We start from the raw sequence: 20,474 nt of genomic DNA, 5'->3' as shown, positions 1-20,474 counted from the left end.
AATTTGCAGATTTATATATCAAGGTAACCTTTAAAGATTTCTCAACTGTTGTTTTTCTCCCTCTTATCAGATACTTCTTGTATGTCTCAGGCCTGTGCAGAATCTCTGATAATGAACCATTCCTTCCATGCTACTCATCATCAAAACAAGATGTTGCGAGACCATGTTGCTGAACTAGAATTACAACTGAATGATCCTGCCCAGGCCAGCTATGCTTTGCGAGCAGAAATAAAAGCTTTGACCAGCAGGAAGAATAGTCTAGAAGTGTCCCTGGCCCTAACCGAGCACGAACTTGAAGAGCTCCAGGAAAAGCAAAGTCAGGCTGATAATGTACACCAACAGAGTATGAATCAGCAGGCTTTAGAGCATCAAAGAGCTATGGACCAGTTGGTTCAAAAACTGCGTGCGACCGAAACTCTAGTACAAGATCAGGACCAAAAATTAAAATCGTAGGAGGCCCTTTTGAAATCTTAAGAGACCCAACTGACTTCCCAAGCAACAGAATTGGCCACTGCCAGAAGTGAACTAGCTCAGGCTAGGGCCACCATAGAGGGCGTGTCAACAGCTCTGGCACTTTACAGAGAAGGGGAGAACGATCGCTGCTTGCAAAACCGTGCCATGTATCTGCGTTCTCCAGAATTTTGTGCACAGGTGGGACATCATTTTTCCACATCTGCTATCTACGGGGAGGGCGGGGCTCTGCAACAACTTCACGAGCAGGACTATTTAAAGTCCCTTCCGCCTCCTGAATTCTTAGACCATAATCGGATCATCAAAGAGATACCGGATGAGATATTTGCTCCTTTCGAATGACATTTTTTGACTTTTTATACATAATGATTCGAGAATTGCTTGTAAACTACTTTGCTGTTTCTTTGTTTACCTTCCAATGCTTGCTTTAAATTGCTTAGCTTTGTCATAAAGTTTTACATATAATCTGCTTTCACATTTCTCATTTTTTCCGATCTGCTTTTCCTCGGTCTGCTAACCCAATCAGTGAGATAAGTCACAGCTCAACTTATCGCTCGATCTGCACTTCTCGACCTGTCTCTTCAAACTCGATAAGGTCATAGGTAATTAGCGCTCCAGGGCCGATCTAGCTTCTTGCCTCGCTCATCTTGTAAATAATAGGCTCCGGAGGCCAACTTTTTAATGACTTTATAAGGTCCATCCCATTGTGGTGCTAGCTTAGTCATGCCCCCTACTGGCTTGATTTGCTTCCAGACCAGATCTCCTTCTCCAAAGAATTGAGGAATTACTCTTCTGTTGTAATTTTATCTCATTCTTTGTCGATAAGCCTCCAGCCGAGCCACCGTTCGGTCGCGGGTCTCGCTAATAAGATCCAGCTCAGCTAGCCGCTGCTCCGTATTTCTTTCATCGTATAGTGTCCTTCTGACCGAAGGTACTCCAATTTCTATAGGTACCACTGCCTCATTGCCATAAACTAAGTGAAATGACATCAGACCTGTGCTTTTCCGAGGTGTTGTACGATAGGCCCACAGAATGCTTGGCAGCTCTTCCACCCAATTGCCTCCGACATGATCTAGCTTGACCTTCAAACCTCGAACTATTTCTCTGTTAATTACCTCGGTTTGACCATTGCTTTGAGGATAAGCTACTGAAGTGAAAGCTTGCGTTATGTCAAATCCCTTGCACCAGACCTGTATTCTTTATCCTTGAAATTGCCTTCCATTGTCAGACACCAGCTTATGAGGAATACCAAATCTACAAAGGATGTTCTTGTTGGTGCAACATCCCTCAGGTCAAGGTTGACCTGGTTGACCAAGCTTGAGTCTTGGTTTGGGTTTCGATGTTTGACAATGCAAGGTTGATTGAAGAAGAGTCAAGTAGGTCAAGGATGACGTGGAAGTCCTAGTGAGTGAAGCTAGGCGGGAGGAAAATCTCGTGAGTGAAGCCGGTGAAGACCTAGTGAGTGAAGCTAGGCAATTGGGAAGTCCTAGTGAGTGAAGCTGGCAGGAGAAAATCCCGGTGAGTGAAGCCGTGAAGACCAGTGAGTGAAGCTAGGCAATTGGAAAAGTCCCGTGAGTGAAGCTAGGCAGAGAGAAATCCAGATGGGTCAGGTTGACCGGACATCCGGTGAGAGTCCAAGTAGGTCGAAGGGATTGAGGATACTTGCACGAGGAAGAAAAGTCCAAGTAGGTCTTAGGGAGTGACCTGATACTTGGCAAGAAGAAAAAGTCCAAGTGGGTCAAAGTTGACCGGACACTTGGTGAGAGAGTCTAGCTGGTCAAGGGTGACCGGATGCTAGGTCTTATGTACCAACAAGTCATGGTTGATTAGATGTTGGTTTAGGGGCTTTGGACTTGGTTTTGGGTAAAACCAAGGTTTGGATGATCCGTGGATTGATCCGGCGAGTTTGGATTGATCCGTGGATTGATCCGAGAGGTTTAGATTGATCCGTGGATCGATCAGAGATCTGATCGATCGGTGGATCGATCCAGGGATCGATCCGCCGATCGATCCGGTGACAGCGCAGAATCCCCTGGATCGATCCGTGGATCGATTCAGAGGTCCCAATCGATCGGTGGATCGATTGGGAGAAGCCAGCCGATTGACAGCGGCGGATCGATCCGTGGATCGATCTGGCGTTTCCAGCCTGGATCGATCCGTGGATCGATCCAAAGCCTCCCCGATCGATTGGGAGCAATCCAATCGATTGGGATTCGACCGTTGGCGTCGTTTATAGCTGTTGGCGTGCGATTCCTTCGGTATCACTTCACAGATTCATTTCAGATCTTTACCAGCTCCTCCACAACTCTTCTCAAGCTCGAGATCGCCAGTTCTTGAAAGTTCTTGGAGGCTCTTCCAAGTCAAGAGGCGGATCAAAGCAAGAAGAAGAAACTAGGGTTAGGGTTTGTGCACTCATTGTAAGCCTGTAAGCTTGTATTTCTTTACTACCCTTTCTTCTTCTTGTATTGAGTCTTGTAGGGCTTCTCCGCCCTTGGTAGTTATCATAAAGGAGAGTTTCATTAGTGGAGGGTGCGTGCGTTGTGTGGATCCTTGGATTAGTCACCTCCCTTGGAGGTGGATACCAAGTAAAATCCAAGTGTTAGCGTGTTTGTATTTGTTTCTTTGTATTTCAGCTGAAGAAACAAGCAACGCTGAGCAACGAGCACGCGAAGAGCTATTCACCCCCCCTCTAGCTACTTTTCGGTCCTAACAAGTGGTATCAGAGCGAGGCCGCTCTTCACCGGAATCATCGCCGGAAGGGTCAAGCATAACAAGAAGAGCTAGAGGGTGAAGAAGTTGAAGCAAATTCATCAAAAGTCAAAGATTTCAAGAAGCTCAACTTCAAGATGCAATTCCAAGATGGACTTGGATTTGACACAAGGGTGGCTCCTCCATACACTTCCACGAGCTTCGATTCTTGGAAATCAAGAATCGAAAATTTTCTTATGATGGAGATAGAGCAATGGTTTGCTCTAATGGAAGGCTTCAAAGCTCCAACAAACTCCAAGGGCAAGCTTCTCAAGAAAAGCAAATGGAGCTTGGAGCAAATTCAAAGGAGCGAGGCAAATGATAAAGTGACCAAGCTTTTGGTCAACTTATTGCCTAGCCACATTTTGGCTCAAATCGAAGAATTCAACGATGCCAAGGAGCTTTGGAGCAAATTGGCAACAATCCATGAAGAACCCTCCACTGTACCGAATCAAGAGGAATCCAAAGAGGGAGACTCATTGGAGCGAGATCAAGAGGAGGACTCCGAGGTTGAGAGATGCTCAACCTCCGAAGAAGAAGTCCAAGAAGAAGCTTCATCTTCAAGGGAGTGCAATGAAGAGAACAAGGAGGGAGCATACTCCTTGTTCCATGTACAAGATGATGAAGCCTCCACCTCTAGGATTGAGGGGGAGCAATCTTCATTGACACCGGATCAAGAGCAAGAAGAATCGTCTACATCCGGGTCAAGAAGAGAAGAGGATGAAGAAGCTTCCACCTCCACAAGTCAAGAAAAATCAAATGGAGGAGTATCACTATCGGATCAAGAGGAAGCCTCTACATCCACATCACATGGAGGAGAAAGCACCACCCCTACACAAGAAGGTACAAATGTTTCAATTAAAAATAAAAATCATATAATATATTTTGAGTGTAGGGAAAGTGGGCACTACAAGAGCAAGTGTCCCAACTTGGCCAAGAAGAAGGGCAAGGAGAAGCCCAAGGAGACCACCCCCGGGACAAAGAAGAGCAAGGAGCACATTGTGTGCTTCTTGTGTCAACAAAAAGGGCATTACCGAAGTCAATGCCCCAAGGGGAAGAAGATGGTCAAGGCTCAAGGAGGCACCAGTCAAGGGGGAGCCTCCAAGGTAAAGAAGAAGGTAACATTTATTGAGCCTACCCCTTTATGTTATGGTAAAAAGCATGATAGTTCAAATTTTTATCATTTTAATGCAATTTACCATAAGAATAGAAAGCATGTGGCTCTACATGCCAAGACTACCCAACCTAAGGTTAGGAAGGTAGATAGACATTTGGGCAAAAACACTAAGGATAATAGATACAAGCCCAAGAATAAAAATGCTCATGGATCAAATGAAAAATCAAATACTAAGGACTTAGTAAGGGAAAATCAAGTCTTGAGGTCAAGACTTGATAAATTAGAAAAGACCCTAAAAAGATTGGAAAATATCCTATTAGGGCAAAATGAGCATAACCTAGGTTTAGGGGTACAAAAGTCATCCAATGACCATAGAGGTTTGGGATACAAACCCAAAGCTAAAAAGGATGTGCCTAGTTATCATAGGGTTCCATATAGTTATGGAACAAACCCTAAGTCTAGAGGTCAAGTCAAGGATACAAGGGAAGATATCCCTAGAAGTATCTTTGCAACCAAAGTGACTAAGACTTCTAAGAAGTCTAAGAAAGTCACCAACAAGGTCACAAGGGAGGCTATCCCTAGAGTTGACCTAGAAAAGGTGACCAAGGCTTCTAAGAAGCCAAACAAGGTCACTAGAAAGGTATATAGGGAAGTTATCCCTAGTGAATACCTAGAGCATCCAAGGAGCACCAATAGGTGTTGGGTTCCTAGGAGCATTTTCTCTACCCCATAAATGGGTTAGAGAGTGTCAACTCTAAGTGAAAGGGTAGTTAACCCAATCATGAAGAAATTGACACTCAAGGAGCATTTTCAAGGTTTTTGTTAACCTTTGAAAATGAAATTTAATTATTATTTATTCCTTGAAAGAGTAAAATGTGCCTAATGGTGAAAAATTGATTTTATCTTAAAATGACATAAATTGGGAAAACCTAGAGAAATACCAAGTTGGGATTTTGGTATTCTCTTAGAAATTTAAGGCAATCCGGGCCTTGATTTATGTGATTATTCTTGAGGAAAAATGGAATATGCCAACATTTGAGGATATGCTTAATTTTTAAGTGGCATATTTAAATCAAGAGATTAAAGAAATGTCAATTTAGGTTTTGGCATTTTCTTAAGGAAATTGGGCAATCTAGGGTTTATGCTTTAGGATTAGCTAAGGGTTAAGGATATTTAGATAGATAATCTAGGTATATTTTAATTATGCAAAATCTTGCCATGTTTGGTTGCCCATTATATGCCATGACATCATGTTTTATTTGTGCATTCATGACTTATTATGAAAATACAAAAATACCATGTCATGTCATACATACATCATGTAATTATAGGAATCTTTCCTTTGAAAGTTAATTCATTTTGATGTATGCCATAGCATAATCATGCATTAAGTTTAATTCCTTGTAATTAAGGACAAATGACATTTAACAACACTTATTAACAAGTGACATCCTGGGTGGATGTCTAATATCTCTAAAATGCTTAGATAGATATGCATGATCCCTAGAATAGGGCAAAACCAAATTTTACATCTCACAAAGACCAATAAGATGACTTGTATGCGTTTTGTCCACAATAGATATAAGTGAGATGTTAGGATGATGAACAAAACTTAACATGTTGATTTAGTGCATTCTTTTGAGTTTTAGGTTCATCAAAACACATAGTTATGTGTTTTCCCATCATTGGGAAAGCTAATGTACAAGTCATGTGCATTAAGCCCAAGGAACATGGTGGGATATTGGTTTTGAAAATGTTTTTAAAAATGATTTTGGAAAACCTTGGTGAAGGCTATCTTTTGATAGTAATCACCATTGAATAGTTAGACACAAACTTGAAGAAAACACTAAAGTTTTTGTAAGTTCTCAAGTTTGTGTCAATCTTTGAAAATATGATGTATTTTCATAGAAAACTATTTTTCCATGATAAATTATACCCTAAATAATGTCTACACAAATTTTTACGATTTTTGAAATTTTGTAGAATTTTCTAGGGTTTCAAATGGCTGAAATTGAATTTCAGCAATTTCGAACCTCAATCGATCGGTGGATCGATTGGGTGCCTCAATCGATCGGCGATCGATTGAGAAGGCATTCTCGCGAGCTCACTGGATCGATCACCGATCGATCTAGAAAACCAATCGATCGATGGATCGATTGGGTTCAATCGATTGGAACCCAACTCCAATCGATTGAAGATGCCGATTTTGGCTGGGAAAGCTTATTTTTGAACCTATTTTAGTCTAGGAAACCATTCCAAACCCCTGAAAATACATTTGTATACATAAAAAGGGTGTTTTCGTGTGGAAAACAAGGATGGATTGGTTAAGGAAGGCTAAGTTGAAGTTTAGGTTGAGGTTTGTTTCAAATTTTGAATATTTGAACCTCAAAACTTCTAAAATTGGGTTTCCTAAAGTTTTAGGGATTCCAAGTCATTGTTGGTGCAATGACAGAAGTTACCACCATGTCTTTAGGGGGAACCTTGGAAGGTGGTTACCCTTCCGTTAAGAACATGCTCAAGGTTGAGCGTTTGAACTTTAAAGGGGGATGGATATCCTCATTGTTCAAGTGACTTCAAGTGGATAATGCTCAAGGATGGGCATTTGCCTACATTGGGGGAGAATGTAGGGTTACGGATAATGAAGGGTATGGGACCTTCATTATTGTATTGATCACAACGAGTGAAGTTGTGAACAACGATGAGCAACTCTTCAGGGGGAGAGTTTTCAACAAGTGAATTTGTTTATGTGTGCCCAAAAATGGGGCATGGTTTGATGTGTGCCAATAGGGAGAGAATGAAAGGGAGTAAGTTAGGCTTTTATCACCTAGAGGGAGTTTGCCCTCTTAGGGGGAGAATGAAGGGCTTAACTTATGTATTCATTACCTAGTGGCATGAAGAAGGTCTAGGCTATGGGATTAGCCTAACTTACATGTGGTATTGTAAGTAATAGTGTTGGTATTGTCAAACATTAAAAAGGGGGAGATTGTTGGTGCAACATCCCTCAGGTCAAGGTTGACCTGGTTGACCAAGCTTGAGTCTTGATTTGGGTTTCGATGTTTGACAATGCAAGGTTGATTGAAGAAGAGTCAAGTAGGTCAAGGATGACCGGATACTTGGCAAGTAGTGAGTGAAGCTAGGCGGGAGGAAAATCCTGGTGAGTGAAGCCGGGTGAAAGACCTAGTGAGTGAAGCTAGGCAATTGGGAAGTCCTAGTGGTGAAGCTAGGCGGGAGGAAAATCCCGGTGAGTGAAGCCGGTGAAAGACCTAGTGAGTGAAGCTAGGCAATTGGAAAAGTCCCGGTGAGTGAAGGACAAGAGAAATCCAGATGGGTCAAGGTTGACCATATCTGGTGAGAGTCCAAGTAGGTCGAAGGATTGACTGGATACTTGGCACGAGGAAGAAAAGTCCAAGTAGGTCTTAGGGAGTGCCGGATACTTGGTAAGAAGAGAAAAGTCTAAGTGGGTCAAAGGGATTGACCAGACACTTGGTGAGAGAGTCCTAGCTGGTCGAGGGTGACCGGATGCTAGGTCTTATGTACCAACAAGTCATGGTTGATTAGATGTTGGTTTAGGGGGCTTTGGACTTGGTTTTGGGCAAAACCAAGGTTTGGATTGATCCGTGGATTGATCCAGCAGGTTTGGATTGATCCGTGGATTGATCCAGCGATTTGGATTGATCCGTGGATCGATCCAGCGATCTGGATCGATCGTCGGATCGATCGGAAATGGATCGATCCGCCGATCGATCGGGAGTCCATGATCGATCCTCGGATCGATCCGTGGATCGATCCAGAGGTCTATCGATCGGTGGATCGATTGGGGCCGCCGAGCGCAATAGCGGCTGGATCGATCCGTGGATCGATCCAGCGTGTTTCGAGCAGAGCCTCCGGATCGATCCGTGGATCGATCCAAAGCCTCCCGATCGATTGGGAGCAATCCATCGATTGGGATTCGACCGATTAGCGTCGTTTATAGGCATTGGCGTCGATTCCCGGTATCACTTCACATTCATTTCGATCTTTACCAGCTCCTCCACAACTCTTCTCAAGCTCGAGATCGCCAGTTCTTGAAGGTTCTTGGAGGCTCTTCCAAGTCAAGAGGCGGATCAAAGCAAGAAGAAGAAACTAGGGTTAGGGTTTGTGCACTCATTATAAGCCTGTAAGCTTGTATTTCTTTACTACCCTTTCTTCTTCTTGTATTGAGTCTTGTAGGGCTTCTCCGCCCTTGGTAGTTATCATAAAGGAGAGTTTCATTAGTGGAGGGTGCGTGCGTTGTGTGGATCCTTGGATTAGTCACCTCCCTTGGAGGTGGATACCAAGTAAAATCCAAGTGTTAGCGTGTTTGTATTTGTTTCTTTGTATTTCCGCTGTGCATCCTTGAAGAAACAAGCAACGCCGAGCAACGAGCACGCGAAGAGGTATTCATCCCCCCTCTAGCTACTTTTCGGTCCTAACAGTTCTTCCACAAGAATTGAATGACCACATCTTCTGTAATCCTGGCCAGGGCTTCTGCTTCTACCCACTTAGAAAAATAGTCCACGACCACCAATAAGAAGCGTCTCTGACCTGGTGCCATCGGAAATGATCCCACGATATCCATGCCCCATTGATCAAAAGGGCAGGACACTATGGACGTTCTCAACAGGGCCGTAGGTCGATGTGTCAGGTTTTGATGCTTCTGGCAGGACAAGCATGTGTTCACCAACTTGTGAGCATCCCTCTGTAAAGTAGGCCAGAAATATCCGGCCAGGAGCACCTTGCGAGATAATGTTCACCCTCCTACATGATTGCCACAGCATCCCAAATGTATTTCTCGCAAGGCCTGATTGGCTTCCTCCATACTCAAGCATTTAAGTAAGGGTCGAGAGAAGGACCTTTTGTAGAGCTGGTCCCCAATCATGATATAAGCATGAGCCTGCCTCCTTATCAATCGAGATTCTTCCGGGTCGGTCGGTAAGATACCTTGCCTGAGATAACTGGTCACGGGTGCCTGCCAATCAATAGTTGCTTCTGCGTTACTTTGCAAATCTATCTGGGCTATCAGAAAGGTTTGTGCCGTTGACCGATCCAGCACCCAAGTAGTTAAGGAATTGCCCATCTTTGCTAACTCATCTGCCCGCTCATTCTCCGACCTGGGTATCTTTGTCACAATGACCTCTGTAAATTCTGCCTTCATCTTCTCATAAGCTTCCCGATACATTTGCAATTTATCACAATTTATAACGAAGTTGCCAGTAACCTGTTGAGTCACCAATTGGGAATCTGAATAGATGATTACCCGAGCTGCCCCGACATGCCGGGCTGCTTGCAGTCCAGCCAACAAAGCCTCGTACTCTGCTTCATTGTTCGTGGCCCGGAAATTTAATCGCACTGCTAACTGGAGTATATCTCCTTGAGGAGATATTACTAATACCCCGACCCTGCTTCCATGATGATTAGCAGACCCATCCACATAGATCTTCCACGTTTCTTCAGGGCTGACTTGATGTACCTCTGTTAAGAAATCTGCCAAGGCTTGTGCCTTAAGAGCGGTGCGAGGCTGATACTGTATGTCATATTCTCCCAACTCTGTGGCCCATTTAATAAGCCGGCCTGCTACTTCTACATTGGTCAGTGCTCTTCCCATGGTGCTATTGGTTAAGACTGTGATTGGATGTGATAAAAAGTAAGGTCGTAACCGCCGATCCATAAGAACCAATCCGTAAACCAACTTTTCAAGTGTCGTGTATCGGGACTTGGCTCCTTTCAACAAATGGTTGAAGAAATACACTGGTCGTTATACATTGTCATGCTCTTTAACGAGCACGACCCCCACAACCTCAGGGGTGACTGACAAGTAAACCCATAAGGGTTCTCCTACAACTAGCTTAAAAAGGGAGGGAAGAGTCTTCAGATACTTCTTCAGCTCTTTAAAAGCCTTAGTACATTCTTCATCCCACTGGAACTTGGAGGCCTTCCTTAGCATCTTGAAAAAAGGAGCGGCCCGGTCCGCAGATCTGGAAATGAATCTTGACAGGGTTGTTATCCTGCCGACCAGCTTCTGGGTTTCTTTTAAATTCTGAGGAGGCTGCATATCCTTGAGCACTTGAACTTTGTCAAGATTGATCTCTATTCCTCGCTCGGTCACCAAGTAACCCAAGAATTTTCCTCCTTTAGCCCCGAATAAGCATTTCAAGGGATTGAGTTTCAGCCCATACTATCGGAGAGTCCTGCATGTTTCTTCCACATCTTTGATCAAGTTTTCGGCCAGCGGGGATTTGATGAGTATGTCATCTACATAGACCTCCACATTTCGCCCGATCTGCTCCCAGAAGATTTTATCCATCATTCGCTGGTATGTGGCTCCGGCGTTCCTGAGGCCAAAGGGCATGACAGTATAACAGAAAGTACCGTCAGCCGTAATAAAACTAACCTTCTCTTGATCTTCCCGGGCTAGAGGTATCTGATGATACCCCTGGTAGGCGTCCAACATACATATTCTTTCACATCCGACTGTGGAATCTACCATTTGATCAATCCGGGGCAGAGGATAGCAGTCTTTGGGGCTGGCCTGGTTGAGGTTCCGGAAGTCTATACATACTCTCCACTTATTGTTGGGCTTCTTTACCAAGACTACATTGGAGAGCCAGGATGAGAACTGAACCTCCCGAACATGCCCTGATTTTTTGAGCTGATCTACCTCGGCTCTTATTATTTTATTCTGGTCAGCTGAGAAATTTCTTTTCTTTTGCTTCACGGGCCGGGAGTCAGGTAACAGATGCAACTTGTGCTCAGCCACCTCTGGCTTGACTCCAAGAAGTTCTTCAATAGACCAGGCAAAGACATCCCGATTGCGGATTAAACACTGAACTATTTCTTCTTTGAGGGGAGAAGGAAGGTCGCTCGGGTCGATCAGCGTGTAGTTGTACTTCTTCCCAAGGGATGGGCTCCTCAGCTATAGGAAGAGGCTCTTCTTGAATGACATGAACACCTCCGTCCTGCATCCTTTGATGTTTCCGAGCTTCAACTCGGACCATGTCAATATAGCACCACCGAGAAATCTTCTGTTCTCCTCTAACTTCCTCGACCTGCTCGCCCACAGGAAACTTGATTTTTTGGTGAAAGGTCGAGACAGCAGCCCTAAATTCATGCAGGGCGGGTCTCCCTAGGATAACATTATAAGAAGAAGGGGAGTCTACTACTATAAACGCGCGTGCTCCTCCTTGTGCGCACCAGTGGCTCGGTACCCAAAGATATAGCCGGCTTAATCTGACCCATAGGCTTTACTTCATTGCCGATAAATCCATATAAAGATGTAGCCACTGACTGGAGTTCAGCAGCATCAATCTGCATCTCTTCAAATGCAGTCCTGAATAGAATGTTGACCAAGCTCCCGGTATCAACAAAAACCCGAGCCACTCGGCTATTGGCAATAATGGCTTTGATGATGAGCGCATCGTCATGAGGCAACTCCAGACCCTCCAGGTCTGCCGACCCGAAACTAAGAACAGGGCCAGCAGCTTGCTCCTGACTGCATCCGACAGCATGAACCTCCAATCGCCGAACATGAGACTTACGTGCTCTCCCTGAATCTCCGTCAGTCGGCCCTCCAGAGATCATGCCGATCTCTCTAACAGCTGCGTTACCTCTATTTTCGACCTCCCGTGATCCTTCTGGCTCTTTTCCCCGGCCAGGCTGATGAGTGCTAGGTCCTGCAAGGTCAGGATGAGATGGTCCGACCTGTCCTGCCACCCTTTGTTCTTCCATCATCTTGATCAACTGAGGAGCTAGCTTAGGCAGGGGCAAACCCATCTCGGCGGCTCGTTTAGAGTCTCGAGCAAACTGAAAACATCGGTTAGTATCATGTGTACGGGATCTATGATAGGTACAGTACCGATTACTCCCTGGCCCTGGTCGGGGGATATGTACAGCAGCAACTCGAGGGGCAGGTCGATTTTCTGGCCCGGGATGAAAGGCAGGTCTGGCTTCCCGGACTCGCGGTAGAGGTTGAGGGGGTGGTTGAGGCGCTCTTCTTTCTTGCTTGTTGGTGGAAGGAAGTGGTCTTTCGGCCTTCCTTCGAGCTGCTTATGCTTCTTCCACCTTAATGTAGGAAGCAGCTTTTTCCACCATCTCATCAAAATTCTGAGCAGGATTTTTGATGAGATATCTGAAGAACTCTCCCTCTCCCAATCCATGAGAGAAAGCACTCATCAGAATCTCCGAAGTGGCAGTAGGGACATCTTGAGTCACTTGATTAAAACGGTTGATATAACTTCTCAGGGGCTCAGTTGGCCCCCTGCTTTAGAGCGAAAAGGCAATGATTTGTCTTCTGATATTTCTTACTGCTAGCAAATCGGCACAGAAAAGCCGTTTTGAAGTCCAGAAAACAAGTGATGGACCCTTGAGGCAACCCATCGAACCATTTTAAGGCTGAACCAGATAAAGTATTCAGGAAAACTCTGCATTTGACAGCATCGCTATATTGGGGCAGCAGGGCTGCATTTTTGAATTTTCGCAAGTGCTCTTCTGGATCCTTGCTCCCGTCATATTCTCCGATTGACGGGGCTCTATAACCTTTAGGCAGTCTTTCATTTAGAATCCTGGCCGAGAAAGGTACTTTCTCGTCTGGATCTTCGGGGAACACTTCATGTATGACAAGGGCCTTTCCCTTCTTCGAATCCTGCGGCTGTGAACTCTTAGCCACAGATGCTTGAGGTTGCTCCTTCTTAAGGCTTTGTGCTTGTGGCTCTGGCTGATAATATCCTATGTTAGGCTCACGATAAGGATGTTGAGGAAATACCTCAGGCTGCTTTCTTTTGGAACCCCGATCTGAAACAGGGAGGGGCTCCTTAAAAGCTTCAACAGGGGCTTGTCGCGGTCGTGAAACAGTTGCATGTCTCTCCGAGGCTGCCAACCTTTTGGCCTCCTTGAATAGCTCGTACTCTCCAGCGGTCATAGTGACGTGAATGCGGCCAGACTCCTCCATCATCACGTTCCGGATCAGGTTGTTGTGTTCCCACAGACGACGCCAAATTTGATCCCGTCCGGAAGCTGAGTCGGATGAAGGCGGGACTTGTTGTGCTATGTAACGACTCGACCCTCTTGGCCCATTTGGCCTCTTGGGCGACCCTTGTGGCTGCCCTTATGTTGTCGGCCCATTTGGCGACCTCTCATGTCGTCGACCCATTTGGCGACTTCTCATGTCGTCGATCGTCGGCCCTTATGTCGTCGGCCCATTTGGCGATCTCTAATGTCGTCGACCGACGACCCTTGGCCGTGCCGTTACTCACTAGGACTTTCCACCCCTGGAAGTGGATTTTTGCCTCCCCCAGGATTCGAACTCTAAACCTCCAGGCTTAAGTATTAGAGTTTACCAGGATTCATAAACTCTAATACTTAAGCCTGGAGGTTTAGAGTTCGAATCCTGGGGGAGGCAAAAATCCACTTCCAGGGGTGGAAAGTCCTAGTGAGTAACGACACGGCCAAGGGTCGTCGGTCGACGACATTAGAGGTCGCCAAATGGGCCGACGACATAAGGGCCGATGGTCGACGACATGAGAGGTCGCCAAATGGGCCGACGACATAAGGGCCGCCACAAGGGTCGCCTAAGAGGCCAAATGGGCCAAGAGGGCCGGGTCGTTACAATAAAAGGCGCCTTTTTATTGTAAAGACCCGACCCATTTGGCTGTGCCGTTACTCACTAGAACTTTCCACCCCTGGCAGTGGATTTTTGCCTCCCCCAGGATTCGAACTCTAAACCTCCAGGCTTAAGTATTAGAGTTTATGAATCCTGGTAACCAAGTGAGATGATCTCACTTAAGCCTGGAGGTTTAGAGTTCGAATCCTGGGGAAGGCAAAAATCCACTTCCAGGGGTGGAAAGTCCTAGTGAGTAACAACACGACCAAGGGTTATCGGTCGACGACATTAGAGGTCGCCAAATGGGCCGACGACATAAGGGCCGACGGTCGACGACATGAGAGGTCGCCAAATGGGCCAAGAGGGCCGGGTCGTTACATGCTAAAAGTTGACGGAGAGTCGTTGAGATGATGAATCAGCGAGGTACCCCCCTGGAAAGGTTTGTACGGGCAATCCTATGGAGAGAGACGACCAGAATGATGAAGCTACTGCTCTGCACACACGCAGACTAAGCCCCCGATCGTCAGAGACCAGAAACCAGGGAAAAAGTCCCCAGGTCAGGCCCTCCGACGCTCAAGTCAGGTACTTTTTCCCCAGAAATCACAGAGAAAGCACGAAAAGTAAAAGACTGGTAAGAAATGACGAGTGAGCGTACCTGCGTAAGGGACAAAGCATCCCTTTTTATACTGTAACTGAGGGTTATGGAACCTAGCGAATGTCAGGGAATGTCAGATGTCAGGCTCTGTCTGGCGGTGGTTGACACGTGGCTTTTTCTTATAGGCTGGCGGAGAAACCAAGAGGAGTATGAGCCTTCCACCGTTAGAATATTCCCTGACATGTGATGATTGTTCTCTGATAGGTGGTTACGATTCCTTGCAGGTCTGTTTGTCACGTAGTGTCTGGCCTCCTAACCCACCTTTGTCTGCGTCATTCGAAGCATGTACATCCTGACGACCTGCTGATTCCCGACCGCCTCTGCTTATTGCTATCCAAGGCAAGTATGTTCCGACCTGCACGTTGGGTCTAATTCCCGACCCGCACCTGTCCGCTATTATCCATGGTATGAACATCCCGACCTGCATGCTGGGTCGGATCCCTGACCTGCATTTGCCCACTGATCCATGGTATGAACATCCCGACCTGCATGTTGGGTCGGTTCCCTGACCTGCATCTGTCCGCTGTTATCCATGGTATGAACGTCCCGACCTGCACACTGGGTTGGTTCCCTGACCTGCATCTGTCCGCTGTTATCCATGGTATGAACGTCCCGACCTGTACGCTGGGTCAGCTTCCCGACCTGTATCGCTTCATCGAAAGTTTTATTTGGTATACCCATCCAATCAATAAGTTGGCTCCCTAGTCGCACTCAATCCCTGATTATATCTGACCCATGGGTCTGATCCTCAATTGACTTTGGTCCTGTGGGTCGGGTCCATTTTCGATTCCCTTCGTGGTCAGATCCGGCCCACCTCGTAAATACTGTCCTTTGATCAGTTCTTCAACTGAAGCTTTGACTTTAGCCATGTGTGCCGGAATCTTGACCTCCTTGTAATTCTGATTCTTGACCTCCACGATGGCGTTGTCACGGAGGCTAGACTTTTGACCTCCAGGCTGGTGTAACTTTTGACTAGCCACGAGGGCTAGACTTCTGACCTCCAGGCTGACGTGACTTTTGACCCTTCTATGACTTTGACTCCGTACCAGATTATTTTACAGATCCCATATTCATACACCGTATCATCGTCCATTATCAAGAGTGTGTGTATGCTGATGTCGTAACAAGATTTGCTTATACAAAGATGTTGCAATGTATATCTAATAACTACAGATTGTGCAGGCATGACAACATTGTCAGCGTTCTATTTTAAATTAGTTAGCATTATAACCAAGGTAAGCAGTAGGTTCAAATCGAATCCCATTTTCTTTTAATAAATTAAAATCAATTGATACTGCGGTAAAGTGGAGAAAAATCCCCAATCTCATTCTTAATTTTGCATATAGTCCCTCTATCCAAAAAACTTTATTTCCACTCCCTGCATACAAAGTTTCCTTTGCTTCAACTCCCTTCATGTAAATATCATGACCTAATTGTCCTCAGATTTTTTACGTATAAAAAATCCAAGAATGAGTATAATGCTTCTTAAAGTCAATATTTTATAATAGAATCGAGTATATTTTCTATCAAAATTATCTCTCATATTTTTTAGGTATTGAAAATCTAAAAACGAGTATAATTCCGGTTAAATTTAGTATTTAACATTAGAATCAAGTATATTTTCTATTAAATTGAGCATGATTTTTTCCCTGCTTAATATAATTTCTCATAAATTCAGTACCATTTAAACAAAATTTAGTATATTTTAATCCAATTGAGTACCATTTAAAGAAAATCGTGTATATTTTCTATCAAAATTAACTCTCATATTTTTTTAGGTACAAATAGTCTAAAAACGAGTATAATTCCTATTAAATTCAGCACTTTAAACTAGAATCGAGTATATTTTCTATTAAATTGAGCACAACTTTTTTCTTAATATAATTCATCCTAAATTCAGCACTATTTATCATTTAAAGAAAATTTAGTATATTTTCATCTAATTGAGTACCATTTAAAGAAAATCTAATATATTTTCCATCCAATTAAGATGAAAAAAGAATCGTACTCAATTTAATAAAAAATATACTAGATTCTAAATTTAATGAACTGAATTTAAGATGAATTATACTGATTTTTGAACTTTTTATATCTAAAAATATCATGGGTAATTAGGTAATTATGTTTGACTAGGGAGTGAAAACAAAGAATTTGGAAAGTAGGGACTACATGTAAAGTTATGTTTGCCAATGGGGACTGCATACTGCATAGTTGAGTCTATCAATCGACCATTAAGAGTTAAGAGTTAGAACCAAAATTTAATGAGATGGTTAAGATAAAAGATATTTTCATATAAAATTTTGAGGTCAAAATTCGGTACATTCGAGTATATTTTTTTTCATGTCTTGTCTACTTGTATTAATATCTAGTAGTCACCTATCATTTATCTTTTTTCACGAGAGTTGAATCAAAATTCAAAATTTATCGAACTAAACTTCCGCTCTCAACATTTTATAAACAAATAACACAAGAATAATATAAACAAAAATATACAAAATCAGAAACTAAACCTGAATTTTCTTCCATATTATATATATGTGAGTACTTGTTGCCTCATGCATGCATCATTCGTTTAATTAATCAATTAAGTGCATGCGTGAACAAAAACTGCAATATGATCACAGAGTTAATTATTTTATTTAAAATTTCAAAGTCAATTATCTGTGGCTTCCTATGTATTCTTGTGATAGATGTGGTCAGAAATAAAATTAAAACAAAGGCTAGCAGTTAGCACACAAATAAATAAGAAGGGAGATTAAGGATAAAATTAATTGTGAAGGTCAGTAATTAAATTATATTAGTTTTCCCTTCAAGTTGTTGATCAAGGTTTACGCAATCTAATAAGTTAAAGTTAAAACCATTTAAAATATTATTTTTAATGATCTTGAATTTCTAAAAAACTCATGAGTAATAGTTATTATGAGATAGGGATACCACATAAAAACTATATCCTAATTAATCAGGTTTACCACATAATTAGATCTATAAATATTAACTTTCAAAACCACACCAATGTATTCATTTATAAAATTAAAATCTATTTTATTAAATTTATTATAACTCGCTAATATTATATTTTATTTAAACAAATCCATTAAATACGTCCCATATATTTAAATTGGCAAAGCAAAATTATTAGCGCTTTTTCAAACAAATTTGGATGGCATTTCTTTTATTTCCATTTTTGAATGAATATTATTGTTAAGAAACAAAACCCAATCAATTTGAATATTTTTTAAGTGATAAGGAAATATTTATGTGAAAATTTGATTAGAATTTGGATCGTTAATAGACACATTCAAACTATATATTTTCTATATTTTTATTCAAATAAATAATTGACTAAATCTAAATTGTTGTAATTACTAATCTAAACTAAAATACAATGTTCCAATAGAAAAATTTGTAAATATCTAGAATTTATACAAAATTGGAGTAATAATTATGGGATTAGGAAGTTTGAATATTATTTTTAAGAAATAAAACATGGTCACTTTGAATAAGTTTTAAGTATAAGTAAATAATTATACGAAGATTTGCTCAGAATATGAATAATAAATCTTTTGATGACAAATATTTTAGAAAATAAAATTATATAAATAATTGACTTGATCTAAATTGTTATGTTACTCTCTCTCTCTATATATATCTACTTGTTGATGCCTTCTGAATCCATCTTTAGAGGTCGGCTCCTCTCTGCTTTTCCGTCTTTGATTTGGATCTCTTCTTCCAATGGCTAGCGGGAAGGACCTCATCGTGAGCTTCGGCGAGATGCTCATCGACTTCGTGCCCACGGTCTCCGGCGTGTCATTGGCGGAGGCGCCTGGGTTCATCAAGGCCCCAGGCGGCGCCCCGGCCAACGTGGCCATCGCCGTGGCTCGCCTCGGAGGGCGCGCCGCCTTTCTCGGAAAACTCGGAGACGATGAGTTCGGCCGCATGCTGGCCGGCATCCTGCGCTCCAACGGCGTCGACGACGCCGGAGTTCTGTTCGACACCGGCGCACGAACGGCGCTCGCTTTCGTCACTCTCCGCGCCGACGGCGAGCGCGAGTTCATGTTCTATCGAAACCCTAGCGCCGACATGCTCCTCGAGGAAGGCGAGCTCAACCTCGACGTCATCAAGAGCGTAAGTTTGCGCAAGCAAGCGCATTGAATCTGGCCATTTCTTCCGGTTGATGACCTAAAGCCCTATTTCCCGATTTCTTTGCAGGCTGCGGTTTTCCACTACGGATCTATAAGTTTGATCACGGAGCCGTGCAGATCGGCTCATCTGAAGGCCATGCAGGTGGCGAGGGATGCAGGGGCGTTGCTCTCCTACGACCCCAACCTCCGATTGCCGCTGTGGCCTTCGGCGGAGTCGGCGCGGGAGCAGATCATGAGCATCTGGGACCAAGCGGACATCATCAAGGTCAGCGACGTCGAGCTCGAGTTCCTCACGGGGACGGATTCGGTGCAGGATGACGTTGTTTTGACCCTCTGGCGCCCGGAGTTCAAGCTTTTGCTGGTCACCCTGGGGGAGAAGGGATGCAAATACTACACCAAGGTATACTCTTTCACTGGAATTTGGATTCCAGATGACTTCCAATTTGGGGGTTCTTAACAACCCCCTAAAAAGGTTGCATCTTTATATTCCACTCACTTTCTATTCGTTAGCCCCTTTTTGCCCATTACCAGTATCTGATGAACTACTGAATTGATAGCGGTTTTCGGGAATTCGTGCTAGAAATTTGTAGAGAATTAATGGAAGTTTCATTGATTTCACTAACCGCAGGACTTCCGAGGGAGTTTGGACGGCTTCTCCGTTAACACAGTGGACACCACCGGAGCCGGAGATGCATTTGTCGGCGCCATGCTCACCAAGATCGTCGCGGACCAATCTGTGCTACAGGTGAATGAATCGACCTTGGAGTTTTCATTTGAACTAAAATCTTTGCTGCGACAATCATTAATCTCTTCTCCTTTGTTGCAAAAGGTGGGTCCCGCCGCCCAGCGGCCCCCTCACCCCTGCCCCACGAGTATGAGAGGGAGTAAATCACGGTGAATACGGGCCCGGCGATGACATGGCGGTCGAAGGTGTTTAGCACGGACAGATATTGATGTTATCGCAATTGCTGCCGCAGACCTTCGACCTCCCGACCCATGTTGCAAGAATACCATGTCATAACCGGTTGATCCCGCCCGTGGGGGCATTAATCTCTTCTCCTTTGTGTCTATTGCGGGTGGATTCAGAGCGAGGAAAAGCTTAGAGAAGTTCTCAGATTTGCCAATGCGTGCGGAGCCATCACCACCACTAAGAAGGGAGCCATTCCTGCCCTGCCAAACAAAACTGAAGCTCTGGAGCTTTTGAAGAGAGATTGAAGAGTTTGGATCCCTCCCACTGCGTTGCTATTTTAGTTTTTGTTTTTGTTGGAGTTAAATTTGTCTAGGCGATTTGGAGTTTCTGATGTTTTATTTTCTCTTTTTCATATTTTTCACATGATAAAGCATTTAGAGAAGTGTTTTTAATCTTTTAATTTCCTTGATATCTATTACAATTTATCAAAACTATACGGAATAAAATCCTTAAATGATGGTACAAAAACGAATACGGATTACTAATCTTTGAAATAGTGACTGACACATAAAGGAGATATTTATTTCGACTTTGTCGAGATTTAAATCCCAGATCTCATGATGATAACACAACTACTCAAAGAGGGGACGAATAATTGTATATGAACAATTATCAAAAATACTTATTATTTCCCAAACTAATTCTCCTACGAAATATACAAGGATCACTTTTCCTTATGAACCAATCCAATAATTTAGTTGGATTTGATTTGAAACATCTTGGTTTAAATTTAATTTTTTATAAAATATTTATTTCAA

General features: G+C 43.5%; 1 protein-coding gene across 2 annotated transcripts in view; it reads left to right on the top strand.

Annotated features, from left to right (window-relative positions):
* LOC121980275 (probable fructokinase-1) overlaps window positions 1-20,116 on the top strand; it is a 45,187-nt gene extending 25,071 nt beyond the window's left edge. For both annotated transcript variants that reach the window (XM_042532251.1, XM_042532250.1), the window contains exons 5-8: window positions 18,345-18,729; window positions 18,814-19,146; window positions 19,375-19,491; window positions 19,833-20,116. In XM_042532251.1, the coding sequence (XP_042388185.1) occupies window positions 18,345-18,729; window positions 18,814-19,146; window positions 19,375-19,491; window positions 19,833-19,961 (964 nt within the window). In that variant the 3' untranslated portion in view covers window positions 19,962-20,116. The remainder of the gene's footprint in view (window positions 1-18,344; window positions 18,730-18,813; window positions 19,147-19,374; window positions 19,492-19,832) is intronic.
* Window positions 20,117-20,474: the final 358 nt, after the last annotated feature.

This window comes from Zingiber officinale, chromosome 5A, assembly GCF_018446385.1.
Source record: "Zingiber officinale cultivar Zhangliang chromosome 5A, Zo_v1.1, whole genome shotgun sequence".
NCBI classification, from domain to species: domain Eukaryota; kingdom Viridiplantae; phylum Streptophyta; class Magnoliopsida; order Zingiberales; family Zingiberaceae; genus Zingiber; species Zingiber officinale.
This window is presented reverse-complemented; position numbering and strand designations above follow the sequence as displayed.